Source organism: Cygnus olor, chromosome 15 (assembly GCF_009769625.2).
Source record: "Cygnus olor isolate bCygOlo1 chromosome 15, bCygOlo1.pri.v2, whole genome shotgun sequence".
NCBI classification, from domain to species: domain Eukaryota; kingdom Metazoa; phylum Chordata; class Aves; order Anseriformes; family Anatidae; genus Cygnus; species Cygnus olor.
The window spans coordinates 7,693,956-7,720,228 of record NC_049183.1 but is presented as its reverse complement, the minus strand read 5'-3'; the positions used below and the strand labels follow the sequence as shown (position 1 = coordinate 7,720,228).

The window sequence follows — 26,273 nt, the reverse complement described above, 5'->3', positions numbered from 1 at the left end:
AACATAATTTGCCATTTATGCTGGTAAAAAAGTACATTCTTATTTTTTAACTGTTTGCTTCACATGGTACTGTTCAACAACACACCATAGTTAAAAATCCTTCCCACAATTGTATAGTATAATAAATATGAGGATGTGTTTTCATCTTAGCTGACATCCACTTCATATGAACTAAAACCATGTGGAAGTTCTGAGTTCTTATTCAAAGAAAGAAATACTTTAAAACAATGTGTGCTGCAAGGGAAATAATTTTATTTATTTTACACATACCTTAGGTTTTAGGATGCTGAGATGTTTATGTGCGCCAGGTGGGACTGTGCTTGAGAAACTAAGGCAGTGGCAAAATGAACAGCTAATGAGATGCTGGACACCCCATCCTATTTTGGGCTAGTGCAAGGAATTCTTAATTCACTGAACTGAGGAACGGGCTAGAAAAGGTCAAAATACTGCTGAGGCCATTCCATCACTCCAGTGAGCGGTGTGTTCACCAGACTGTCAGCCAGGCTACGAAGTGATGGTTATGCACACAACTTGTTCCTCTCTGACACTTAAATTCTCTCCCTTTTGAAAACCCATGAGGCAAGAACAAAAATGAATGTCTTCTATGTTTCAAATCTAAAACTTAGAGACTGTTTTTCTTCTTCCTGTGACATTAATCATGTTGATCATGAAGTCTTTAAGAAAATACCTGTTTTTTTTCCTACTTTACCAGCGAATTCAGGAGAAAATAATAGAAAGTAAATTATATAACGTTTACCTGTCCTCACAAGAGGTATGACAAAAATGTGGGCCACAGCTGCACCCCAGTCACTCATCTTTTCTAGTAATTATACAGTAAAATACTGATAAAAACCTTATATTAAAACAAAACTCATAGCAGCTAGTGACATATGATATAGGTTTTACTTATACTCTACTGCAATTTTTACATTTTTTAAATGAGTTTTCACCTTGTAAAAACAGCCGAGCCACCTGCAGGCAGGGGAAGGCAGGAGGGGTGGCTGGGGTGCCCAGCTGGCCTCCTCTAGCCCACGGTTGGTTCTTGTTTGCTTGTGTGTCTACCACCTTCTGAGCTAAGTAACTGAAAAACGTCCCTCGGGTATATGAGCAACTGAAGCTTGGCAGCTGCACCAGCAGGGAAATGCAACGGAGGCAGCGGTAATACTATTTTATTACAATCTGACAGACAAATCCCCATTATTTGATTAATAGAAGATTGTCAAAGTTGGATGAGGCTGAGATGGCTCATACCAGCACTGTTGTTTTCAAGCAAACCTGTACAAGAGCTGGCTTGCGGTAGCAGATGTCTAGAGGGAGATCTGAAGGGCAGAGAAGGTGGAATTTCAGTCCAGAAGGCTTTCTGCAAATCTACATGTGGTTGTAGCAGTAGAGGTGGAACAATGCTGGCGTTACCAGCTCACTGACAACTGGGAACACAGATGTCTGATTTCAACCCTGCTCATGGGTGAATCTGAGCATGAAGAGCCACGATTCTACAACATGCCCACTAAATTGTGAGGATAAAGGCACTGATCAATCTTCTTGCCTTGCACAAATATTACTCACCATATATATTAGGTTAAAGGTTAAGTGGTACTAGCAGAATGCAGTGGAAGGTGCAGTTACGTGTTAGTGCCCCAAATCCTACATGTAAAGCGAATGCATTTAATAAAAAATCAGCAGCCTAACTTTTCTATCTTAAAAAACTACAAACTAAAGACAAAGCTGGTAATATTTTTACACATGAATATAAGAACATATTCTTAGAAATAACTAAATAAAATATTTGAGATATAAAGCCACTTTTTAAAATTGAACTTCACATTTGTACTTGAGTAATATTTTCATGACAGAACGCACAGTATTTCTTACAGTGAAATGACACAAGTGAAAAAAATTTACAACTGAGTTAAAATTATGTTTATACAAACATTAGCATTGCACATTAGTACACTGTAATTCTGAAAATAAAATTACAGAGCTCTGTAATACCACTACTATTAACATTTTCATATTTGTTGAAAGACTTTCTCCTGAAGTTATGCTTCTATCTCCCAGGCTTCATATATTCAGTTAAAATTATATCCTTTAATAAACAGGCATATGAAAAAAATGCTTATACACTTCCTCCATTCAGCTTTACAATATTGTGCCAGAGCAACGAGCATATTCCATGCTCAGATTGTCTCAGGTCCCTCTGCTGAACTTCAGCCTTAAGATGTAACCCGACATACTTAAAAGATTTAAGTTATAGCAAGACTATTCTCCCCCTGCCAAACATAAACCAGCATCATCTAATTCGTGAAGCCTTTAATGATCTGTGATTACTAAATAGCTCCCACCTATATAAGACCAAATTTTACCAGTAGTCAGTGGCTTCAAAGATATGTAAGTACCCAGATTTTTAGAATAAGTATCTGAACTAATGGGTGTTTAACTCCTAGCAAAACTGCCATTTGGGTGCTTGGGTACCTACCCATTTCAAAGCAATCTACCCTGAGATTTTCATTCTCATTTCCCAGCTGTTCCCTTGAAAATGAGTCTGTGAAAACATTCAGCTAAACAAAAGCAGCCAGACAATAAAAGCAGAATCATTTTCTTCCTTTTTAAACTGAACATTACCCAAGCTCAGGTTATTATTGTGGGACAGTAGCCCACATTTGGTCCTGTCCATCTGCAGGTAGAGCTGTTTCACTGGTACAACTGGCCAAAACATCACAGCTGTGGGTTTTCACAATCTCATGAGCCCCACAGATGAAGCTTTAATGAGCCTCCCAAGTAAACTTGTGACAAAAATATCACAAAACTGACTCTTCAGCACAGTATTTCACCTCCTAGACTGTATTTAAGTACCTGTATGTTCTAGGGAATGATGTTGTATGCAAGTACACATAAAATGGATCGAGTGCATTGCATTTTTAGCCAGTATTGCTTGTGTCCCTCCATCTTCAGGTGGTAAAGTTGTGCTATATCTGTATATCTAGATCACCTGTGGCATAGATTATATGATGTGTTCAACTAAACATTTAAAAATTGAGGTATATGCTAATTAGATGAAGACTTTTTTTTTTTTAATTTAAAAGTAATCAGACATACTTGCTATAAATATTAGATTGCAGCACATATAGAATACAATTGTCTCTTCTTTCTATATGATTTATTTTGTAAGACTTATTTCAGTGAAGAAAACATACTTTATAGGGTTTTCAAGATTCAATGGCTATATTTCAATAAGGCATGTTTAAATTTCATTTAGAAATGGAAGTTCTCCACTTGTCTTAGAATCAACGAAGTGACACTATTCTGTACAGAATATTCTCTCTCTCTGCAGCTATTCCAACCTTTGAACCTATAGCAATAATATATACTAATTTAATGGTGATTAAATTTCAAAAGGAAAATAATTGTTCCATGCTAAGTTTATCTCAGTGGCATTTATACTAGCCTCATTTATAGATTTTTCATTATATCAAACTCAGATATAAGGGAAACCCAAAGCTGTGACTACACTGAACAGAATGTGATTGCTCTCCCATTGCTGCTGGCTCTGAAGAGCTAAGAAAATGAAAGAATGGGAAATGGGTGAAAACATGACCTCTGGGTAACAAGATCTAATTCAAAGGTTGCTAAAAGTCAGTGGGAGTCTGTTGATTTCACTGAGTTTTCGAGATTTATTTCTACAGAGTAAAAACATGTCACATTCGTATTGTCCAGAGTATAACTGAAGTGAATAAATTTATTGATTTTAAAGTGTCTTTTCAAACATCAAATGAAAATAGACTTGAGTTGAAGTACTACTCTAACTCTTGGCTATACTCTCTATTTATTAAGAAAGTCTTATCCAAGAGGTAAGTAAAAATGCTCAGAACAGACAAATCTTTTCAATGATACATTAGCATATTAGTTCTGTTATTCCATATTCCTCAGAGGCCTCATTTTCAAAAAGAGAAATATGTCAGCACAGAAACAAACTGAGAACAGTTCATGGGCATGGTACACCTGTGACTTCAGTTTGTAGAAACTTTCTAAAACTCTATTAGTCTAATAAATACAGACAAAACTCACATCAACCATTTGAGTTAAAAGGGATTTGACAGCCTAATTTTGCTTAGCAAGCATATCCAGCAGCTCCTTCTCCATGCCTTGGCTGCTCAATTCATCTAAACTGTAGTATCTATGAACAATCTTTTCATCTGTCACAACAACTACTCGAAGCCCATGTGTATCTTCTCCCAGCTGACATCCTATTGCTGATGTAACCACCATTTCCAGGCCTCTGTAGGACCCTCCAGCATTCCTATGGTAATGTCCAGAAAATACAGCCTTAATGCCTGTTAAAAAAAAGAAAAAAAAAAAAAAGAAAAAAGAACATATATTTAGTTAGCATTTGCAGTTCATATATGTGTTTATCCTAAAAGATACTGCTGAAGTTTACACTGCTAGTGGGGTTGTAGAGAAAATTCTATGGTAACTGTAGGTGTCCTTCAGTCCTTAATAGTTCATAAAGCATAAAGTTAAGTGGAAACCATTTACCTGAACTTGCATTTTAAACAAATAATTAGTAAACAGCAATAAATAACTGTAATTGTAATAAAGACTAAATAATCAGTAAAAGGAATGATGTTATGCTCCACTGGCTTTGTTAGGGTTACTGAAGTCCCCCTTCTTTACACTTGCTGTAAGGTGTTTGTCATCTTGCTAATTCTTTGGCTAGAAAGAAGGAACACTCTAGAGGAAGCAGATTAAAAGTAGAAAAAAAAATCAGTAATGAATAACTGCCTAAAGAATAATGCTACTGAAACATGAGCTGAAAGCTAAGGACTGTGTAGCTATATTTGACAATTAACATGCAAAAAATTCACTATGGAGAATTTAAACCTATTTACCCAAGGCTGATGACCTTAAAAAAAAGTCAAGACAAACAAAAAACGTGGATAAAAAGATAATTTGTAATCTATTCTCAAAGACATTTAGGGTTTATAACAGATGGAATAAATCCAGATACATGAAAGAAACCTAATATGCAGAAGAGGTTGTGAGTTATAATAACACAGGGAAGAAAGATGAGAGCACCCAAAAAAGAAAAGGTTGATGATCTGCACGAGTCAGGAATGGCAATGACATGAATTAACATTTACCTAGTACAGGGTACAAACAAAGCAGGTTTATTCTAATTTCCTCTGTATCTTTGATGATTTAAAGCTTTATTTATTTATTTATTTTTATAGGCTATTTATATTTTACATTGTACTGGGTTAAAAATCATTCTGTTAGGAGCTTGAAAGAAAGAGATACTTTTGATCTGGGGAAGGAGACGACAACATGCTGCATTGAACATTTCTGGGTAGGTAGCATGCAAATATCATCCAAGATTGGTCAGGGGTAGAAGAAAAGCTAAATGACAAGCAGCAGCAGGTACAAGGAACAAGTGTACTTCATTTTTAAGCCTTATAATGTACTTCGAAATCCTTGGCTGAATCATTCTAACTGATTAGGCAAACTAATGTTTAAAAAAGTCCAACCACCCCTCCTCTTCTTTCAGAACACAATAATTCAACAAAAAAAATAATTAGGTTTACATATGCTGATTTTGACCGTCTTCTAAAGGTGACCCATATGTCAGCTCTGCTTTCCTGCCATGCTTCTCAGTAGCCATGGGATTTTTGCAGAATTTTTGAAACAATTTCAAATTAGATGGAACTGTCATCCTCACCTCCAAAATGGAACTTTTTCTTTCTTCTGCCTTGGAAAAACAAACTTAAAAACTGGTAGAAGCTGCGTTCACTGCTCTGAATGGCCTTTCTGATTGTCTTTTCAGGTTAAATTCCTGATACCAGATAGATTATTTTTCCCTCTCCATTTCATGATTTATAAATTTTAATCAAATCACTTTATTGCTATGCAATAATGAAACCGTGATTAGTCTCATGAGTCACAAAAGTTGAAAAAAAAAACCCACATATTTTAATGCTAAGTACTTATCTTTCACATCAAAGTTTGTAAAACCATTAATAACAAAGCTGAGATTCTAGGTTCTTCACAAGAAAAAAAGTGCTACCACAGACAAACATTTCCCTTCCAGGTTAAGCCAGCATCCTTTAGCATTTAGCTACTGCTGGATACACAGCTGAGCATCATACACCACTTTTTTTAAGCAAAAAATTATTGATCAGCTTTCTTGCTAATTTAAGATGGTGCATATTTTATTTTGATAGGAACATGGTCTGTAAATAAGGTAACACTGATGGTAACACCAAATCAGCTGCTAACAGGCTTCTGAAAAGATTTCTGAAATTCTTTTAAGACTATTTATATTATTCTATTTTCCAGGATGACACAAAAGGTGACTAAGTTGCATGCTAATTTAGATATGATATCTGAAAATCCTAGTATTGATATCTGTGACTGATGGGGCAATATAATTTTTTTTTCTTTACAATCACATTTATTTTTTTTCTCTGCAATCATGTTATTTACATGTGAAATGAAAATGTGAGCTAAGTATAAATAGCAAATTTTACAAACAGGTTTTGGGATTATGTTTTGGTATGCTCAGTCTAAGATCCTTGGATTTCAGAATGCACAACTTCCTGAAGCTGTATTTAGTGCTATTTTATACTACTCTGAAACAGAAAAATTAGTAGACCAGATAGCTGAAAATACTAGGAATTTTGTTGTTTGTCATCAAGTATGAAACATATAAATTAATATTTAAAACTGTTGCAGGAAGCATTTAGATCTGTTGATTTATGATACTATTAATGACAACTGAAAAAATTTCAAAAACACCTAAATGATTTAGATGTAATTTCCCTATTGAAACACAAGAGGTTGTGTAATCCTTAATCATAATGACACTTCCATGGTTCTTCATAAAGCATCTGGAAATATATTGTTAATACTGAGTGACTCAGGAAACACACCTAAGTATTCCCTGACAACTCTGATTAAATAGCAAGCAGCTTATCAGAATAACCGATTATTTTATGAAATTTAATCTTTCAAAGACTAAATATCGAAGTATCAAAGACTAAAGCAAGAAAAAAAGGAAAAGAGGTTGTGTGTAGCTGGTCTTGCTGCAGAGGACCTTGTCATCGCCTGCGTTGCACCACCTCCTGCAGTTCCTCAGCATGACACGGGAATTTCCAGCTTTTCAGAGAGCCAGAGTAATACTGTGAATAATTCAGTTATTTCATCCAGTAAGTCCATGCTGAGGTTGACAAGACTACCTCTCAAAGTAGGATCTGTTACTTGTTCCATGTGGCTTTCTAGAAAATACATGACATAGTCCATGAGACTTCCCTCTAAATCTGGTTATGCATTGCTCGTTTTCAATAGTTGGACAGTAAATGTGACCAAAGATTAATCCAGACTCACAGTTTTGGCAGTGAGCTGCCTAGATGGCAGCTAGCACTGCTCCACCTGCCAGCCTTACACAGAAAAGCCAGAAAGAAGGGTACATCTGAGATCTTTGTTTAAAAACTCTTTGAGTTTTGAAGATGTAATCAAAAGCCCTGGTACCTGCATATCAAGCACCAAAAGATCACTGTGTCTAAGAAGGAAAATATTACCTTAAGATAATAATGAGATATCTTTGCGTTTAAACTGTGTTACAAATGGTAAAACTTTCACTATATAAAAAAGCTGAAGGATGTCGAAGAAGTTGAAAAAAAAAATTGAAATCCCTGCAGCACAGGCAGAGAAATGAATTGTGTAAGCTTATGCTATTGCATTCTTAGTATCTCTAGCAAGACATAAGGGGAATTTAATGATCCCATGTACTGTACAGGTGAAAGCATTTTTTTTGTAATTATAAAACACTGAGCAGAGCCTACAATGATGCGCAGGGATGGACACCAAGATTCATTTGTTATTGCTTCATATATTCCAGCAATCTGCCATTCCATGCTTCCCACAAAAGGTAAGACACACTCAATGCTATTCAAGCAGTAGGCCAGCAAATGGGTCATTTGTGTTACTATAACCGTGGCATAACAAAAAATGCTAGCAACAACTGATTTTTGCCTTCAGACAGCAGATATTCTGGCAAAGACTAAAGGCAATGCAAAGGCAGAGAGCTGTGCCTAAGAACACAGCTGTAACTTCACAGGAGATCCTCATCTCCCCAGCCAGAACACCTTCCACCCTTTCTCCTGCAGTAATTTAGACCTAGTTCACCATGATTAAATGAAGAGGGAAGTAGGGGACCTGTCTTAACAAACTTGGTTATATCTGTCCTTTGCTTTCATCGGAGATAGTGATTTGACGACTGATACATAAACTAGGATCAACCTATAGTTAAAAATTAAGCAGCTTGGAAAGCAAAATATAAATCATTCTTCTGTGTGCCTGGTGAAAGCTACACGGGCTTTCATATTTCAAAATCCAAACCTTACTCAGATAGCAAATGACTCAAGAGGGAAAACAGAATGAAGTAATTTTTACATTGAACAGTGGTATATGAAGGTTGTTGCCAGCTGGAACTTGTCTGTTATCCTATTTTAGTTTATCGGTACTGATTCTTTTTGCTCTGTGTAACATACTCACCTAGCTGGTGTGAGAATTACACTTGTAACTTGGAGAGCTTGCTCTGACTCAGCGGCAGGAACCTAGCAGAACAGTGTTTTTTTTTTTTTTTTCTTCCCCCTTGGGAAAAACCCCATCAGAATACCTCAAAAGGTGATGGCGTGACATAACAGGCTCTCCGCAGATTCTGTGCTTTCTGTATTATTTGGATCTTTAGAATCATCATATAAGGGTGTTTTAAAACTGATGCTAGTCAGTTTGAGAGTGAGGAGTCATTTCTCAACTCCTCCATGTTGTATCTTATTACAGTGACTGCCTAACGTAACATACTTGAGCAATCCAGGCACAGAACACAGCATTTATTTCTCATTACAGGCACACACAGCCCAGCCACGAGGCTACACTTGTCCTCCACCTTCCAGCCCCGCCATTCCTTCCTGCAGCGACAGGCAGCATGTGCCCACCTAGAGCTGCTTAGGGCATGGCTGGGGATCTCCTTCCATTGCTTTCCAGTAGACAGCAAAACTCAGCCTCGTGGGACTTTAAGTATGACACCCTTCTTGCTAAAGTGGGACTCGTCTTCCTTTGTGGCAATGCCCTTAGAAGAGCAAGCCCTGACCTGGGAGGAGTGGATGCTGAAGTAGATGGGGCTGCTTCCAGCATTGCTGCAGCCTCTGAACAAGGCACTTGTGGGGTGGACAGAGGACATGCTATGCTTAATAAAACCAGTCTGCTTTCATCTGAGAGCTGGCTGTAATGGATCCATGTGTATAGCACCTTCCTGTCCTTGCAGCACCTGACAAATAACCGACGAGCTCCAGCAATGCTCTGGACTCCTCCCTCAGGTACACAACTAGCATGGACCTGGCTGGATCTTCGCCTTCACCTGCAGAGTTAAGCTGTGGCTCAGCCTTCGAGGACTGAACATTTAGGAACCAAGTGTTTGGCCTGCTTTCTTACTGCACCAGTTAGATCTGTAAAATATCCTTACTCACTTCTAGTAAGTGACAGTGCTACTATGGAAACATGAATTTGTTTCAATGTTTTCCACTTTTTCTGCAGGTAAGCAAAACTGCTTTAGTCCGTGAAAAAGTTAGGACAAAATAACAATCATAAAACTGTAGTGAGATATAAACCCCATGTGACACTCTTTTTGTAAGTGAAGTGTAAGTGCTTTTGTAAGGGAAATAAGTGCTCTCTTTTAACTGGAAGGATCGTGTTCAGCTTTCCACCTTGCAGAGAATTTAACCTTTGGAATTGAAGAGGAACAGAAATCAAGACTGTTATCACATACGTAAACCAAACCCCAACCACACAGTTTCAGTGCAATTAGAAGGATAAGGGTACAAAAGCAGTAAAGCAACCTTACTTATAAGGAAAACCAAAATCTCCTGCTGTCTGAGAATTCACGGGAAGATTTTTGAGGCACCCATCCTAGACCTTTTAGCCAAAAACAGCAGGCAGACGCCAGGTATGAAGTTTGGCCCATGAATCATGCAGTTTTTTTTTTTTTTCTCAGGCAAATATTGCAACTTCACCCCACTTATGTTTAACATCTGCTACCTGCCTACACACAAGAAGGTATTTTGGAACAGAACTGAAATAAGAGTGATTGATAAACAGTGCAAATATGATACCTCACAACAGAGGATGCAATTTAAAACCTCTTTTACCTCCTGTTGGCTCTGTGAGGCAGACCGTCTAAACAAGCTGGTGTTTATGGATACTGTTCATTCAAATTCCCCATTTTAGCATACGTCTGTCATTCAGGGCCTAATTTCGCTGGATGGGTGTTCAGTGCTGAAATGCCCTTGTGGAATGAGCTGCTCAAGGATCAGCCTTTGCTAGAATCCAGCATCTGCCTTTGATACCTCCCAGTGAAAGTTGTGCCCAGACTTCAGGTATTCTTTATTTCCAGTGCTAGTATTAATTTTTGTTATTGTGGTGTTACAATCTGTTACATCTCAAACGAAGAAACAAACAGGTCACTGCTGTGTATTAATAGAAGTCTAACTGATGTTGTTTATTACTTCAGTAGTACTTTTTTGTTCACCCAACCGTCTTCCCCTCACTTTTGTTAGTTAGCATAAGAATGAAATCTGAACCAGTCAATGCAATAAGACTAAGATGACAAGCAGGCAATTTACTTTGCTCTTGCTTTTGATCTTAAACATAAAAAGAATCTCAAGATGTATGCACTCAAATTTAATTTATTCATTTCAGATGTTTTTCTGAAGTAATACGGTCAAGTTGCTCGCGAGTCCCCTCACACACAAAACCCGTTTTCTAAACCCTGTGAGAAAAGAGCAGCGTTTGTCCTGGCAGGTCTCCCTGTAATAACCTGCTTTAAGGCGTGTGCAGGTCAGTTAATGCAGTTCAGTAGATTCAGCTATTCACAAATGGGTGCTGTCCTCTCCCACTAAAACACAAAACAAAAAAAACAAGAGGTAGGTAGAACAGTGATTTTGTTTTTCATCCTTGACTTCTGAAAGAGCAGATGAGAAAATTTGATATAAAAGCAATATGAAATACTCAAAAGCCACTGTGTAACTAAATTCCAAAGGATGGCACCCTCACAAGCATTATTTCATTTTTAGGAAATACACAGTGATTTGAATTTAAATGTGACTGAAGGTTTTACAATATCTGTTAGCCAAAAGAGCAGGATCCCTTACAGCAAGACATTATTCACTCCTAATGGATTAGGCATTAAAAGAAAAAAACAGATTAAGTTCAGAATAAAGTCAAAAACTGTGCAGATAGTTACTACTAAAAGAAAGGAAAAAAACACAACAAAACAACAACAAACCACACACACTTAACTCTGTGATCATCACAGTCAGATACCACACTGCACGACACTACAGTGGTAACATCTCTACCACGGAAAAAAAGGCCTGAGCTGACATGTTCATTTTTGATCAGTACACGACTGGAAGGCAGATACTCCGGATGGAAAACTCAGTGCAGGCCATCATGTTGTGCTTCATCTGTTCTAAAACCATGCCTTGGATCACAAAAGCATCTAAAAACAACGAGCTTCAGGCCTGCAAACCAAACATGAGTTTTCAGAGTCATCGATCTGAAAAAATTAATGTCTTTGATAAAAAAAAAAAAGGTTTGAAGTACAGGAATTGATTCTGATTTTTGTGACGCAAAGATGTCCTCCTCCTAGCATGCAATTTACTCTCATTTTCTGATCAAGCACAAAAAGTCCTTTTCAGTTCTGATCTGACAAAGCTGAATCTGAAAGACAAAAAGATTTGCTGTTTCCAAAGAACTGATCATAACCTTTCTTCCCCGTAGAATAATGCATTTGTACTGAAGACTGAAATACCTATTATGGCACCAATTCTGTGAACCCAATGCAGCTGATTTTGCATAAAATAAGTTACATGACGTAACAAACAAGCATTATAAGGATTGTTCAGGAGTCATCTGACCAGATGGAAGTCTTACATGTGTTGATAAATCCTCATTGTCTTGGACACGACACAAGTTAAAAAATACTTTGTTTTTACGCTACTGTATTTACATCCTGCATTGTGTCACTTCACCCATTCCCTCAGGTTGTAAAGCTACACAGTGGATAAACTAAGGCAAGGGGTGAATGCCAAGGAAAGTGATTAATAGCTTATGTAACTGGGCATGCTGCTTTCAATGCCATCTGTATGGTCATTTGTATGCAGACTTGTGCTTTAAAGGACAAGTCACTTTGTACTTAGTTTTATACTCTGTTCATGGTTTCTACTGCACACATTTCTCAACAGAAAATTCCAAAAGTTCCTCTTAAAATTTTTTTCTCCCCCATTATTTCCAGTGTCTGCTTTCTAAAGCCAACACACCAAGTAAGCAGTCATTCCAAGAGCTTCAGCAAGCTCTTGTTGATCCCTGTTCAAAGCTCTGGTAAGACTGACAAGTATTATTGGCATTTCCCATTTTCTCTTTTTCTCGTAGTTCTCTCTTCAAGCTTTGTGAACTAGAACAGCAGGTTGCATTACAAAGGGCTTTTCCTACACGGATGGTGTAATGGATACTGTTAAGCTGACTGATTGGCATGCTGGGGAAACAGATCCAAATGAGTACCTGAAATTTGCTTTGGTTGCTTCACGGAAAATATTGGTACAGAAAGGGATGACCTGGCCAACCGGGCCCAGGGGCGACTTGATGAATACAGCTGTCAGGTCTTCACACAGTGCAGCAGCTCTGATTTGGAAGAGGTTATTCTTGATGACCACCATTTGAGTCCCCACATGACCTGAGCAGAATATCATTCTGAAAGGAATGGAGTCCTAACCGAAATATTTTCCACCTAGTGATAGTAAAAAATTTTGGAAAACTTCAAAGAAAACTTTAGCTATGCCAATGTCATTAGCATGCTGTCGATTTTACTTCTGACAAGAATCAGATGAGAAAACAGTTCATTACATGAAAAGAAACTGCATGCTGGATATCACGCAGAAGGCAGTTGGTTAGCAGGAGAAGCTCAAGTTATTTTAAAGAATTTTAAAAGTACAGCATCTTCTTCCCACAAATTATACTTTATCACTCTGAGAAACCCTTCCAAACAACAGTTCTGCAGCACCAGGGAAAAGGGGTCAGCAAGATTTTGACATAATTGCACTGTAAGAAAACAAAGGCATTTAGCTGTGTATCATGTGTAATTCCTATGAGAGTGATTATGTCCCGGTCGCAGCTTATTGTTGGGTTGCAGTCACACAGCCCCCAGACTTCCCTCCCTTCCTTGTTACTGCACTGCTCTTGTATTCTGCAGTGTAGAATAATGCAGGGACACAGAAGACTGGTCTTATTTCCAACTCCACATGGGGCAGGGAGGGAAGGGGACCATAATCCAACTTTTCCTAGAGGCCCAACAGACAATTCCATCTTTTTCAATCTCTCCTTTGACCAATCTTTCAGTTCAAGGAATAGTTAAATCATAAAATGTCTCTATTTGAAAAGTGAAATGCTCACCATGACCTATTTTTGCTTTATTAAACAGACAGCAGATACATTCCTTAACATTATGCCAATGAACTGTAATGTTTTTTTTTTTCTTAGCATTCTTTTATCATATTTTATTAGACATACAGTGGTTGTTCTTCTCTCCCTCCCCATAAAGGCAGGAGCGAGGGGAAAGAGCACTACAGGACTACATGACAATGGTGTTTGAAACCAAGGGTTTCATGTGTGAGTGAGAGGGTGGCCACGTCCCTCTACCTGCAGGAGAAGTCACCCTTAGGCAGCCAGGTACTTGTCGGTGCGGGGCCATTGGGGATAACATGGCACCAGAGCCCAGCAGAGATGACAGTCAGCATGGACAGGATGCACGTGCTTTCAAACATCCCGATTTAAAAAATAAACAAGTAAAATCAAGTGTGCTCTTTGGAAGACCTCTCCAAAAGCTTGCACTGTTGAAGTATTGTCACAAGCTTCAATTGTCTTCCCATGGAGCAGTATTTCAATAAAAATGACTTATTTTTACTGGCAAGATTTCCTGTACCAAGTCATGAATGTTGCCAAAAGTCTCCAGCTGCTGGTAGTCTGAGCTCTTGCAGTGGTAGAGCTCAACGGCTTATAGGAATAAATGAAGTATAGCAGAACATTGCACATAACACTATTAATGAGATTTGATGTGATAGCACAGACTAGCATGACATATGAAAGCCTGGGTAGCAAAGAGGGAAAAAATCTCAATGCAACAGTATGATTTTGTAAGTACATCTGTTTTCCTAACTTCTTGAAAATTGGATGTTCGTTAGTTCAAGTTAATTCCAGAAATACAAATTGAGTCCCAGTCTCACAGGAAATCTAGACGCATTGATTGCAGAGGTCCAAATCAGCTAAAGCAGGATGGAAAATGATGCTCACACATTTATCTTGAAATACTAAATATAATTTCATAAAGATATGTGCACCTAGAAAACAAATTTTCTCACACAACCTGGATACTGGGCTGGAATTCAGACTTGAACTAGTTTAAATTCCAGGGGTGTCTGAATCTAATTTCTATAATTACACACACTTCCATGGCTTGCTTCCAAAAAACCCTGAATTCAGAAGAAGTTGTTTTCCAACTCTAGTTCCTAACATACAAAGACCATTTTGAAGCAGGTTTTCTGTGCCCAAAACGCAACTGGCCTAGTCTCAGTTGGAAATCAAACTGCTCAACCCAGCACTATGGATAGTGTAAAAATATAGGAAGAAAATTACCAATATAAAAATAAACCAAAGAAAAGCAAGCAGATTTTCCAAATTAGGAAGAGAATGCCTGGAATAATCAGCATAGGCAATCAGTATCATGCTTTATTTAGACTGAGCCTTCAATTAAATAAATGCTTTTCTCAGCAAAAGCAAATGAGACTGTAAGAGAATGAGAAAGCTAAATTAGTGGAATATGAATGACATAATAAATATGTAATGAGTACAGTACAGACCTTTCTTCTCCCTTGCACTCTGTAGAGATTTCAGGAAAAAAAGTAGTTCTGACTGGGCAACAAAATTTATTGCGTGGTCCAGATTACCACCCTTAACGTGCTGATTAATGAACAATTTTTAAAAATAACTCCAGACACGAACCAATGTTCACTGCATTTCATTTACGGATTTATGGCTCCCAGAACAGACTGCAGGTGAAGTTCAAAGCAAACAAGAGGAGGCATTTCTTCACAGAGCACCAGCTGTGAAATGGGAAACTCCTTTCCACTGTGAAAGCCCAGAGTTTTCAAAAGTCAACTCAACAAATCCACAGAACCAGCCCTAAATAGCACTGTACTGATAAAACTAATATGATTCAGTAAGTCGCTAAAAGAAAAATTGTTGGAGATTGGAAGAATACTTGGAAGAAGTATCATTATGAACTTTTCTGTCCTGTGCTACAGGGTTTGAGAAGGAGCAGCAGAGGAGTGGGCAACAGGGACCATCATTCTGGTCTAGTTACTCTGCTGTTACATTAGCTATTAAGTTTAATGATAAAACTAAGTTTAAAATAGAATTATGCTTATTTAAAAATCGCAAGCTTCCCAGGCCAAACCTCTTGCTCAAAAACTGAAGAAAGGGTATATACTGGGAAAAACTGAACCTATATGAATTCGTCCCCGAAACTGCAGGGGCTAGACAGGAACAGCACTAGAGCCAAAATGGAAGCAAACAGATGGAGAAGCAGTTCTGTAAGGAAACAACTGCGCTCAGTGAAAAACCTGAATGTTATCAACACTCCTTGGTACCCTTTCAGAGTTGTCATGGGCAGGAGAACAAAATCAAGTATTATCCAGGCACAGGGAGATGCTACTGTAAGAGACTCAGGGTGTGTGTATGTACCCACACACATCTATGTGTAGATATCCATCCTGTTTAAAAAGGCAATGTTTCTGGGCAAATACAATGATTTAAGTCACAAGGACAAACTGATCCTGAGCACCTCCCCTAGAGCATCAGGCACAAACTGGCTTTTTTTCCTTCCTTTCACTTGCAGCATACAGCAGCTTTTTAGAGTGCTGAACAGTGTGGTCGGTTCAACAGTAATACCTGTTCTCAGAACAATTTTGCACTCCAAAATGATGTTCTTTCAGCTTCCCTACAAGAGCACACATTAACCATAGCCATTTTTTGCTGTACCTTTTTCCTCTCCCCTGGGCAGGTGGTGTATATCATTTTTTCAAGACTTCAGTGCTACAAAGCGAATGATGATATTTAGTAGTCTTTGTAAACAAAATCTCTCCTGTGGAATTAAATTGATTTTTATCTCATTGCAATTTGAGAAGTGCTCACATCACCCCATCTGCCAAGCAGGTGTTACAGAAGCAAACAAAGATGTGAAAGCATCAGTCACAGCAGTGCTAACAGGACTGTTCAGTGCTCAGGCAGTTCTCAGACCCTGATCTCCAACAAACCCAGTCAGTTCCCTACAGTGGAACTCCAGTAAAAGGAAATATTCCCACTGGTAGGTGTCAGGGAACACCTTAAATCAACCATCACCATTTGAATCAACCTTAAATAACCATTATAGAATTATTCTGTGCAGACCTTATAAGCTCTGTATTATCCTACCTTCTTCATCAGAGGTGTTGTGTAATTAGAATTACAGCTCAGCAACATGAGCGTCTTAATAAAAAAATACCACATTGTTGCCTGTTGTTAGCAAACACTACCCTAGAAATGTGCAGGAAAACTTACTTAAATCCACTTTATAGAATAAAAAAATCCAGAGCTTGATACAACTGGTGAAATCCGTGGGTCTATGTAAGTGGGAGACAAGCTATTAGTCTGCAGTCTATCTATGACAAAAGTAGTTTTTTATAGGACACCACTGAATGCAGCTATATAGAGAAGGACCTTAGTCACACTTGTTTCTCCTATATAACCAGAGGAGAGGCAGCAGGCACAGCCAGAGGGTGACTCCAGATCACCTAACGAGACTGCAGCTCTAAATAAGCTGTTAGAGCTGCTCTCTGTAGAAGGTCACTCTGTGCTTCAGGTTTATCTTTGTGAATGCCTCTTGCGACCTTTCGGTGGAATTTATTTCTTGGTTTTGCTACATTTTCCATTTGAAAATGAAGCTTTCTAAAAGATCTGATACAAAGCCCAGATGATCCCTGCTTGCCGTGTGCTCTAAGGAGTGAAAAGAAGGTAACCAAAACTACAGCCCAATGGAGAAAACAGACGTCAAAAATTTATCAAAGAACAAACATTACCTAATCTCTCATTATGGATTATGCTAAATAATTGTATTTTGCAGCATCTCACTGCTGAATTTCAGAAAAAAATGTATGTCTCTGTGTATTTATGTGCTAGATGATATTCTCATACTTAGGGAGCAGTCTTAAAAAACACCATTCTTACACAGATACACAAAAGATATTGAAACTGGTTACCTGTACCATGAGCACATAATTTCAAGGTTGAAAGAGTTTGAGCTAAACACTGAAGTTGAGAGTATTTAAATCTAAATTATCTTAAATACTGACAAAGCAACACATAAGCAAGGACTGAGATTACTCACTTGGTGTATGGGCTTTGCCAAAATCAAGGTCTCAATGGCAGGAAGAAGAAAATATTACTCCCTTGTCAACTTTGATTACACAACAAAGAAAATAATGAAACATAACATATGTTGTCTGGTAAATTTTAGAAACAACAGCTTTCAGCACTCCATGCTTTAATTTTGTACTCAAATATATCTCAGCTGTGGATGTTCAGAGAGCTGCTTCTCCCTTTAATACCACTCTCCTGTCAAAACATTCTAAGAGGAGCAGGTAGGTATTACACTCTCTTAATGAGTGAAGGTGTTAGAAGTTACAGCACCTGCAGTCACAAATATAATAACAAAAAGACATTTAATAAAGTTAGGTTGTTACTTTTTCCTGTATGTATGAATTTAAGTGCTTTCTACCACATCTGAAAAATTGCTTTGAAGTCATCTTGATGAATTTAGAACTTTTTAATTAAAAAAGCCGGATGCTGCAGGGATTTTCCTTTTATTATTTTATGTCTCTTATCTTGTGATTCTCTCTCAGACTCGTAAGTCTCTCACCTATGTACACCACCTGTATTCTTCACAGCACTCTGAACCACAAATTCTTTTATCAACTTTGTCGGTGAAGAAACAGCTAGTAATTTAGGTTTTATTTGACAAAGGTCTTAAAACTATTCAGACATCTGCTTAAATATTTCACTTCATTCTGGTCCTTATTGTGTTAAGTTTCCGAAGAAATTTCAGTGTGTTGGTGATGGTTCTCAGGATAAGAAGTCTTCAAAAGATTGTCCATAGCTCAGCAAAAATACCGATCTTTTTCTGGTCACAGAAAAAGTCTGTAAAGCCTAATAAAATTATTATTGAATGAGATCTGTAAGACAAAGTATGTCTTCTACTGCATAAACTGCTTATTTAAAAACTAATTTCTAATGTTTATCAAAGAAACATGACACACAGGGCAGATTTTGGGCTAGACCACCACCTGGATTCCTTTTTTTCCCTTCAAAGCTACAAGCAAGCCTATTTATATCATTGCTATAAAATTCTTAAAAGCTGAATATGCAATTCACGCAGCAGAGCAGACCTCACCACTGAGGATGTTAGCTCAGCTCATCCCCAGTACTCACACGCAGGCTTTTTTTCCTGTACTTAGCTTCTGCACAGAAAGGAGACGAACCTTACCAACTGGGGTTAAACATTACACAAACATGCTTTCACAAATATATTCTCACTTAAATGATAAACTATGTTCTCAACTGAGTTGACTTTCACTATCACTGAAATTGCTTTTTGATGGACAATGGTTGTTATAATGCATTTAAAGAAAAATGGGACTCGGAAGATTTCTTAGACATGCAGCTTACAAGTATGGTTTAACTTTGCATAGTAGTAATACAGATTTACAAGTGCCATATTTTCAATTTATAAATATTTATCATAAGGACATGATTTTATCTTTAATTAGCCCAACTGTTAAGGACACTTTTAATGTGAGAAATGTAATTCAGTACTTTGTACCAGATGTAGCCTCTACAGCTCGTCTTTTATCTCTGCTTGTAATGAGCGGATACTTAAACCAAAAACATTCTGTAATGTGTAAGCGGTCAGAAGGGAGTCACTACAAAAGATTTGGGCTCAGGATTTAAAATAATCATTTTCTGAAGTCGCATACCTCACTCTGAAGAAGCTGTGCAATGCTACCATCCATCCTTTCAGTACCATTTTACTTTCTATAAAAACCCATATGACTTTCTTGGTTTATGAAAGGATTGAAATCCTTAGATTTTTCTTCCTTTCCTCTCTCTCTCTCTAACCAGATGCATTACTGCTCCATGTTTGACGCTATGAACTTTAAAAGTATAAGCGAGAAAACTGGGATAGCTCCAGGTCTGATCCTGGGTTATCATACAATGCCCATCTACTGACGTTGCATTTCCAAAACCAAGCCCTAGAATATGCACATTACATTGATTAAACTGATTTTTTTTTTGTAATTACACAACAATCCTTCAGAGTGGTTGGAAACACTGCAAGACAGCATCATGCCAGGATGCAAAGGGAGAGATGCAGAACGAGAAAGCAGAAGGAAGGACGGGCTGGTGTCGGGCCAGGGGATGGAGAATAGTGGGGGACTCATTATAAAGGCAGCCTTGCCTTTTCCAGAATAAAAAGCTGTACCATACTTCTCAATTATGTGCTATAAGCAGTTAACCTTCTTAAACAGCAGGTCATAAAACAAAACAAAAGAAACCCCAACAAATGCAAAGTAGGTTGGGGTTTCATTATCAATATTCTGCATTTTAATCCTCCATTAATATATGAACTGGGAGGAACCAATTTTATGTCCTACCATGCTAACTGCCTCTTTGTAATCTACTGATAACATTCTGTGGTCTTACAAAGACCGTTCTTCAAAGGAATAATAAAATGGAAGCCAAATGCACCCGTTACTAAGGAAACTCTGAGCCAACTTTTGATGCAGCTCATTTTTCCCAGCACTCTGAGTAACACTGAGCTGCTTGCTCTCTGTATTCATTTAATTAGCACATTTGATTATTGGATTGCAAATGTTACTTATTGCCTCAGTGTTGTCTAAAACAGCAAGGAAAAGATCAATGTATTAACATATTCATGAAGGAATCAAATAACAGGCCATTTGAGGAGGATTTTTGGGTGGGAGCAAGGGGCACAGTGGGAAATGATGGAGAGAAGGAACGCATGGGATGTTCGCACAAAAAGAAGTTCAGAATTTTTTTGCGAGAGTTGTCTTGTATTCCTGGCTTCTCATTCACTCTTCCCTCTCCCTTGAAGCCTGCATGAGTTGTCTGAAAAAAGTTTTGACTTTTGATTAACCCCCTGGATACTCATTAGGAGAAAGAGCCTGAAATATCCCTGTAAGAAGCATGATAACTTAACAATGATAAATGTTACAGTGATAACATTTTGCATAATTTCTCTTCTCTTCTTCTGATTAATTATATTCCCAGTGCTGAGTGTTGTGAAATGTTAGCAAGCCATCTGGATGTCAGAAAACTCTAGAACAGAACTGCTCTGGTTTCCACCCTAATGCTCCTTTACTGGGATATGCCTGCATGGTAGCGTCCTTCTGCTAACACGCTCTCTAATGGACTACGATGTGTTTTTACCAACAGTACATAAGCATTCAGCTGCCCAACTTTCCAATAGAAATATTTCCCACTATATTATCACTAGCACAAAAACGAACAGACAAAAAGACCATAATCAGGTAGGTACATTTTTCTTTTTCATAGGAAAAGTTGGAGAAAGAAAAAAGCACAAATATTTTATATTAAATTTTGGGCTCCTACCTGTAAGGCAAATCTTGTCAAAGCAAAAAAGTCATCGTATGCAAACCTATATGTTTTCTTTTTTCAAACTTGCAATGAAAATACATGAGTTAAATGAGCAACTTATCATGGAGTGATTATTTTCTTACTGTATGGCTTCCTTCTATTTGCCATTTTTATTAACATTATGCAAGGTTTGGGATTAACACCTTAAGAGCCATTGCCCTGAGCACTTTAAAACACAACAACACTAAACCCTAAAAAAAACCTGTGTGAAGTGAAGCAGGGAAAAAAGGTAAAAGGTACAGGTTCATGGTTCAAGATGGAACTAACATATGTGCCTGGCTTATACACACATATATTTCAACTTATGTTAACTTCTTACCTCTTTCTTCTTTCTTTTTATCAGTTTCATTCCATATGTAAGCATACAATCCTGCTGTTTTTCTTTAAATAAAGAAGACAAGATCTCCCTTCTGTTGCAATAAAACCAGAAGTCTTAACCAAAATCCTCCTCGTGTCCAAAACCAGTATCTTTATATTTTGTATTAAGATATTACGAGGTAACGTCTCCTCACCTCTCAGCACGTCTCCTTAGGGGAAAAAAAATCTTGTAAAACTTGAATCTGCAAATATGTCAGTCCCCTGGAGAGCCCTCAGATAATTGTAAATTTTGGCCCTACTGATTGGAAACAGGAGGAGATTCAGAGCTTGGAAATTAGGCTGGTTTTGGATGAGTTTTGGATGAGTAGCTGGTTTTGGCTTAACAATTATATGGTAAATTACAAACAATATCATAAGCAATTTCCATTGTTCAGTAATCCAAATAACGTATTCTTTTATAGATACAGAGAAAATGACACTCTGATGCAGTGATGGCAGGCTGGCAGGAAATTCTGAGGGACTAGCACACTCCAGGAACATGAAAGCAATTAACGGGAAACAATGGGAACAGCATGGAGGAGTAGCTGCGTACTGTATCTGTCTCCACGGCATTCAAGTTTCATCAAACAAAGCTAAGGGATTTGGTACAATATTCTCGTTCAAAGCATGTTCCACCTGCTTTCATCCCAGAAATGGCCCCTATTAGGATGGATAAACAAAGGATGGATCTTAGCAAAGCAAGACTCTTTAACACTGAATAAATCTGGAGCACACTACACTCTTGGTTTAAAATTGGCTCAGTGTGGGAGAAAACAACCTCCAAGGTAATTCTGAATTCTGTTTCTCTGTTTTATGCAAAATAAATTCTGTATTTTTCTCCTATGGCAATACCTGATCTTCTATTCCTTCAGTAGGAAAAATTCAGGTTGTCTTGTATATACCAGCACTTGCAAAATGGAATCCTTGTTATTTGTTTTAAAGAGTTTTTCACTTTCAGTTCTTTACTTTTCACTCAAAGTTTTGAATTTCTTTTGCTGCATTTGAGAGATGATTAGATTCAGCTGGTAATTTTGCCCTAAAAGTAACAACGAGGCTTATAATCTAAATCTAAAATTCCTTGAAAACAGTACCACGCAAGTTAAATTTATTTTTTTCTGGCAGCGTAATGATTAACAACTGAAAAAAAAAATCAGAGAGAGGAAAATTCAAGAAAATACCTGCTTTATGAAACTTTTCCATTATCCCTTGACGAACTGATTTTTCCAAGTTGAAATAATCATGGTCTTCATCAGGTTCTCTCAGAAACAGAGGGATGTGCTGAAACACTATTATATGCTTGCATTTATGTTTTTCAGCAACAGCCAGCTGCTCATTAAGCCACACATCCTGGGCTTGCTTTAACTCTGGGCATTTGGAAGAATCAAAGTACAACTGAGAATTTAGCACAAGAAAGAAAACACCTCCAACCCAAAAGCTGAAGTAGTCATCTCCCCAGCTCTTGCAATAATTATCTATTGTTTCTCTTGTTGGAGTATTGCCAATATCATGATTTCCACTGACAAATACCAATGGGATATCCTGGTCAATGTTCTTCAAAATGTTCTTTAAATCTCGCTCTTGGTCCTTTCTCCATTGAGATCCTATAGAACAAACAAACAAACAAACAAAAAAGTTTTATTGTTTATGCTATCTTTTCCTAATTTCATTGTTTGTTTTAGATAATGGAAATACCACATATAGTAAGAAATATTTAGCATTAGATTTGTGATCATGGTAATATGCAGGAACATAGACTATACCTTCACTTTAATATGGTATGTCCAGAAAATCCCTTCCCTCCTGCTTATCGAGTACTCAGCCTTTTCTGAAATTTTCATTAAGTGAGGCTCTGGAGAGGAACCAACAGACAGTGCAGCAGTAGGTGATCTAATAGTGTTTTGCACCAAAAGCTTTGGGGTCTGATTCTTATCATTTATAGACTGACAATCTGGTGAAGAAATGCAGCCACATTGGATGGTACAAGTCAGCTTTAAACAAGGATAAAAAACAGGTTTTAAATCTGGTTTATATTTTATGTCAGTGCAAAGGAATTAAATCTTTTTTTTTTCATTACAAGAACTACTTTAACAGCAAAAATGTAATTAGTGTCTTGCAGTGACTTGTTTATACGATGAGTCCACTTTAATAATAAGCATAGCATTAATTTCAAAGAAAGGTAATTGTGTACTTTGCTAGTTTTTCCCTCATCTCATTTTTACATTAATATGCATACCCAGACAGTTACTTTTCTGGTTTTCTGAAATTTGTCCTTCTTGAGGCAGGTTTAATTAATTGACAATCACTAAACAAATTTAAAAAGCTTTTTTTTTTGGAAAAAAGTTATTCTAATGATGACAGATTTTTCAGTTTTCTAAAGAGTAATCTTTAATCACAGAGGTCACTGATATACCTACTTTTTGTGAATTAAATTGCACATTTATAAAGTGCATTTTGCCCTGCAATACAATCTAACATGGGCCTATTTCACAAATAATAACTGAATTTGTTAACCAAGAAATTTTAACAGGGTTTTCACAAGAACTCTGAAATCAGAATTACAATATAGGTTTGAGTACAAGTCCATGCAAATCAATCATCATGTATTTTTAGACCACATTCTATTTTTGTAACTACACATGTATATATATACAGAAATGTATTACAGGGACTCTGGTCATATAAGTAGGAGACAAAAGATTTTTTTTATCCACATTTCTTGAAAATCCTTGCAATTAATATGTTTCCGAACACTGACCCTTGGTAACCATTGTTAGTATTTCAATTCTTTTTCTCTACCCTATAGATAAACCGTACACCATATTGCTGTTACTAGAATCTTATGGTTTGAGAAAAGTACTAAAACCCAACATATTCATATATCTAAATGTAAAGACAGGTGTGAGATTTGATAAGTGGTGTGTCAATTCAAAGGAAGGCAATCCGCAGCACTCATCTTTAACTGCAGAACCAGGCAGAACATTATTGTAGCAAAATCTCTGAGTAACTTAGAAATACTGGCCATATGGCACTAGAAAGTATCTAGAAAGTAGAGGACGGCAGGTAGGTTTGTAGGGCTTGTTAATGTACCAGGAGCACGGTCAGTCTGGGCCATCCTTCCAGTTCTGGAAAATCCTTATTACTCCTAGAAATGAACAAGGCAAATAATGTCTCCTGTTACTTGGAGGAGCTGGATGTAAAACAAACCAAAAAATAAATCTGATGTACTTTGTTGCCCATGGGGCAGGAAGCCCAGTGAGAAATCTGCTTGCCCTGCCCCTCCCTGCCTTCCCATGTGAAGAGCTGGAAATTTCAAGCTATAAATACAAAAATGTATTCCATGTGGGAGGGAGGTGGGGAAAAGGGGAGGGGGAAGGCTCTATTAAGAGATATGTAAACACACTACACCATGCTAATCTACACGCTATCACTTTGGGAAATTTAGCTAACAGTTTCAGAGTATAAAGACATTTATGCATAAGTTACAGAAATAATTTGTAGAATTATGTATATGTCTTCCCAGTGGTGAAATTCAAGCTCCAGAGACTAACACTTAGATTAGATTTGTCGACAGCAGGGCACTGGTTCCCTCATTTAATGCAATATTATTTCTATAGCAACAGGGAGACATATTCAGTGTTTTATTGCAGAAAACAGATTGCTCAAAATGGAAAACAAGGTCTCTGCCCAAAGAGTCTAGGAAATCATACTAAGTAAAGATTATTTCAGGACAATTACATTCTGGCTTGACCTTTTCTTGGTAGAAGGTCAAAACAACTTCAAAAGAAGAGAAACCTACAAAGGTACGAAAAGGAGGAGCAATGTCTCTGTAGTCTTTGGGACAGGGCTAGCTATAATAATTAATCATTCCAATGATTATGAAGAACATTTTTATGTGCCAGTATATATTTCTTTAGCTTAGAGAGAGGATTGGTTGGAGGCAAATAGGAAGAAAATATAGTGCCAAGAGGCAGTGTAAAAAAGTAATTTGGGAAGTGTCAGGGTGGATGGAACCGAAATTCATTTCTGTTCTCTTTATCCTGGCATCATGTGTGGTGACATTTTTAAATCCCAAGCTACAATATTCTGTCTTTAGGTTAGGCTATGTAAATACAGTCTTGCCCTAAGATAAACAACTTAAATTAATAGCCCATAAAGGACAGTTTGGCTTTTAGAAAAAACACAAAAGCAAGAGACGGTGCTGGTGCAGTTGCCTGTAATTCTCCACAGCTTCCCAGCTTATCATTTCTGAAGGCTGAGCGATGTCAACAGGAGCATGAAGGTGCAATGTCAAAGGCTCTGCTGCGCTGCATCTTCATGCTGCAGGTTACATTGCTGTTTGCCTACACACTTGCAATGCTCTATCTTGCACTGCTTTAAGGAGTAAAGGCAACCTGCCTTCACTCACTGGAAGAGTAAATTTCAAGAAAGAATGTACTTCTAAAGCATTTTTGCTGAAGCTGGCTTTAGTCAGCACAAGCAGAATTCAGATTATTCTGCCAAAGAAATAATCCTCTTGCTGATAATCCATGCTGCAGTTTACTTTGGTATTCCAGACCATGCCTCTATAGCAAAGTGTTGGGTTTAAAAAAATTTTTTTTGGATGCCCTAGCTATAAAAACAATTTGAAACAGTTTGTCCCCAGACCGCAGTGCTGCAATGTGTGCTGTCTGCAGTTCTGTATCTGAGACAAGCCTTCACTGACAGCAACCTCCACCACCATCATCACTTTCCCACCCTGCAAGGTATTCCAAATACCTAACACCTGTTTATCTACTGATATGAATTAGGAGGAAAAGACCCCCAAGTACTACCCCACCTCTGCCAGAGGACACAGGTGCGTGGAAACTGTGGGTGCATCAGCCTGCGCCTCCAATTTCATGCCGTTTTTCAAGAGATGGAAATTCCAGTGAGGTAATTAGACATCTTTTGCTGAACAAAGGTATCAGTCATAAACCCACAGAGACCACCACCAGAGAGAGGTCAGTTACTCAACCTGACACGATGATACCACATTTCTCTTTCTGACAACCCACTGAGAAGTC

The 26,273-nt window shown here is 37.7% G+C and overlaps 1 protein-coding gene and 1 long non-coding RNA gene across 4 annotated transcripts in view; one reads left to right on the top strand and one right to left on the bottom strand.

Annotated features, from left to right (window-relative positions):
* LOC121078609 overlaps positions 1-22,361 on the top strand; it is a 49,080-nt gene extending 26,719 nt beyond the window's left edge. The window contains exons 2-4 of the long non-coding RNA XR_005824666.1: positions 10,297-10,427; positions 11,833-20,747; positions 21,654-22,361. This is a non-coding gene — a long non-coding RNA (uncharacterized LOC121078609). The remainder of the gene's footprint in view (positions 1-10,296; positions 10,428-11,832; positions 20,748-21,653) is intronic.
* The window catches only part of CPPED1 (calcineurin like phosphoesterase domain containing 1), a 51,768-nt gene continuing 26,633 nt past the window's right edge, over positions 1,139-26,273 (bottom strand). For all 3 annotated transcript variants that reach the window (XM_040574966.1, XM_040574965.1, XM_040574964.1), the window contains exons 3-4: positions 22,410-22,832; positions 1,139-4,331 (exon numbers count right to left, since the gene is read on the bottom strand). In XM_040574966.1, the coding sequence (XP_040430900.1) occupies positions 4,099-4,331; positions 22,410-22,832 (656 nt within the window). In that variant the 3' untranslated portion in view covers positions 1,139-4,098. The remainder of the gene's footprint in view (positions 4,332-22,409; positions 22,833-26,273) is intronic.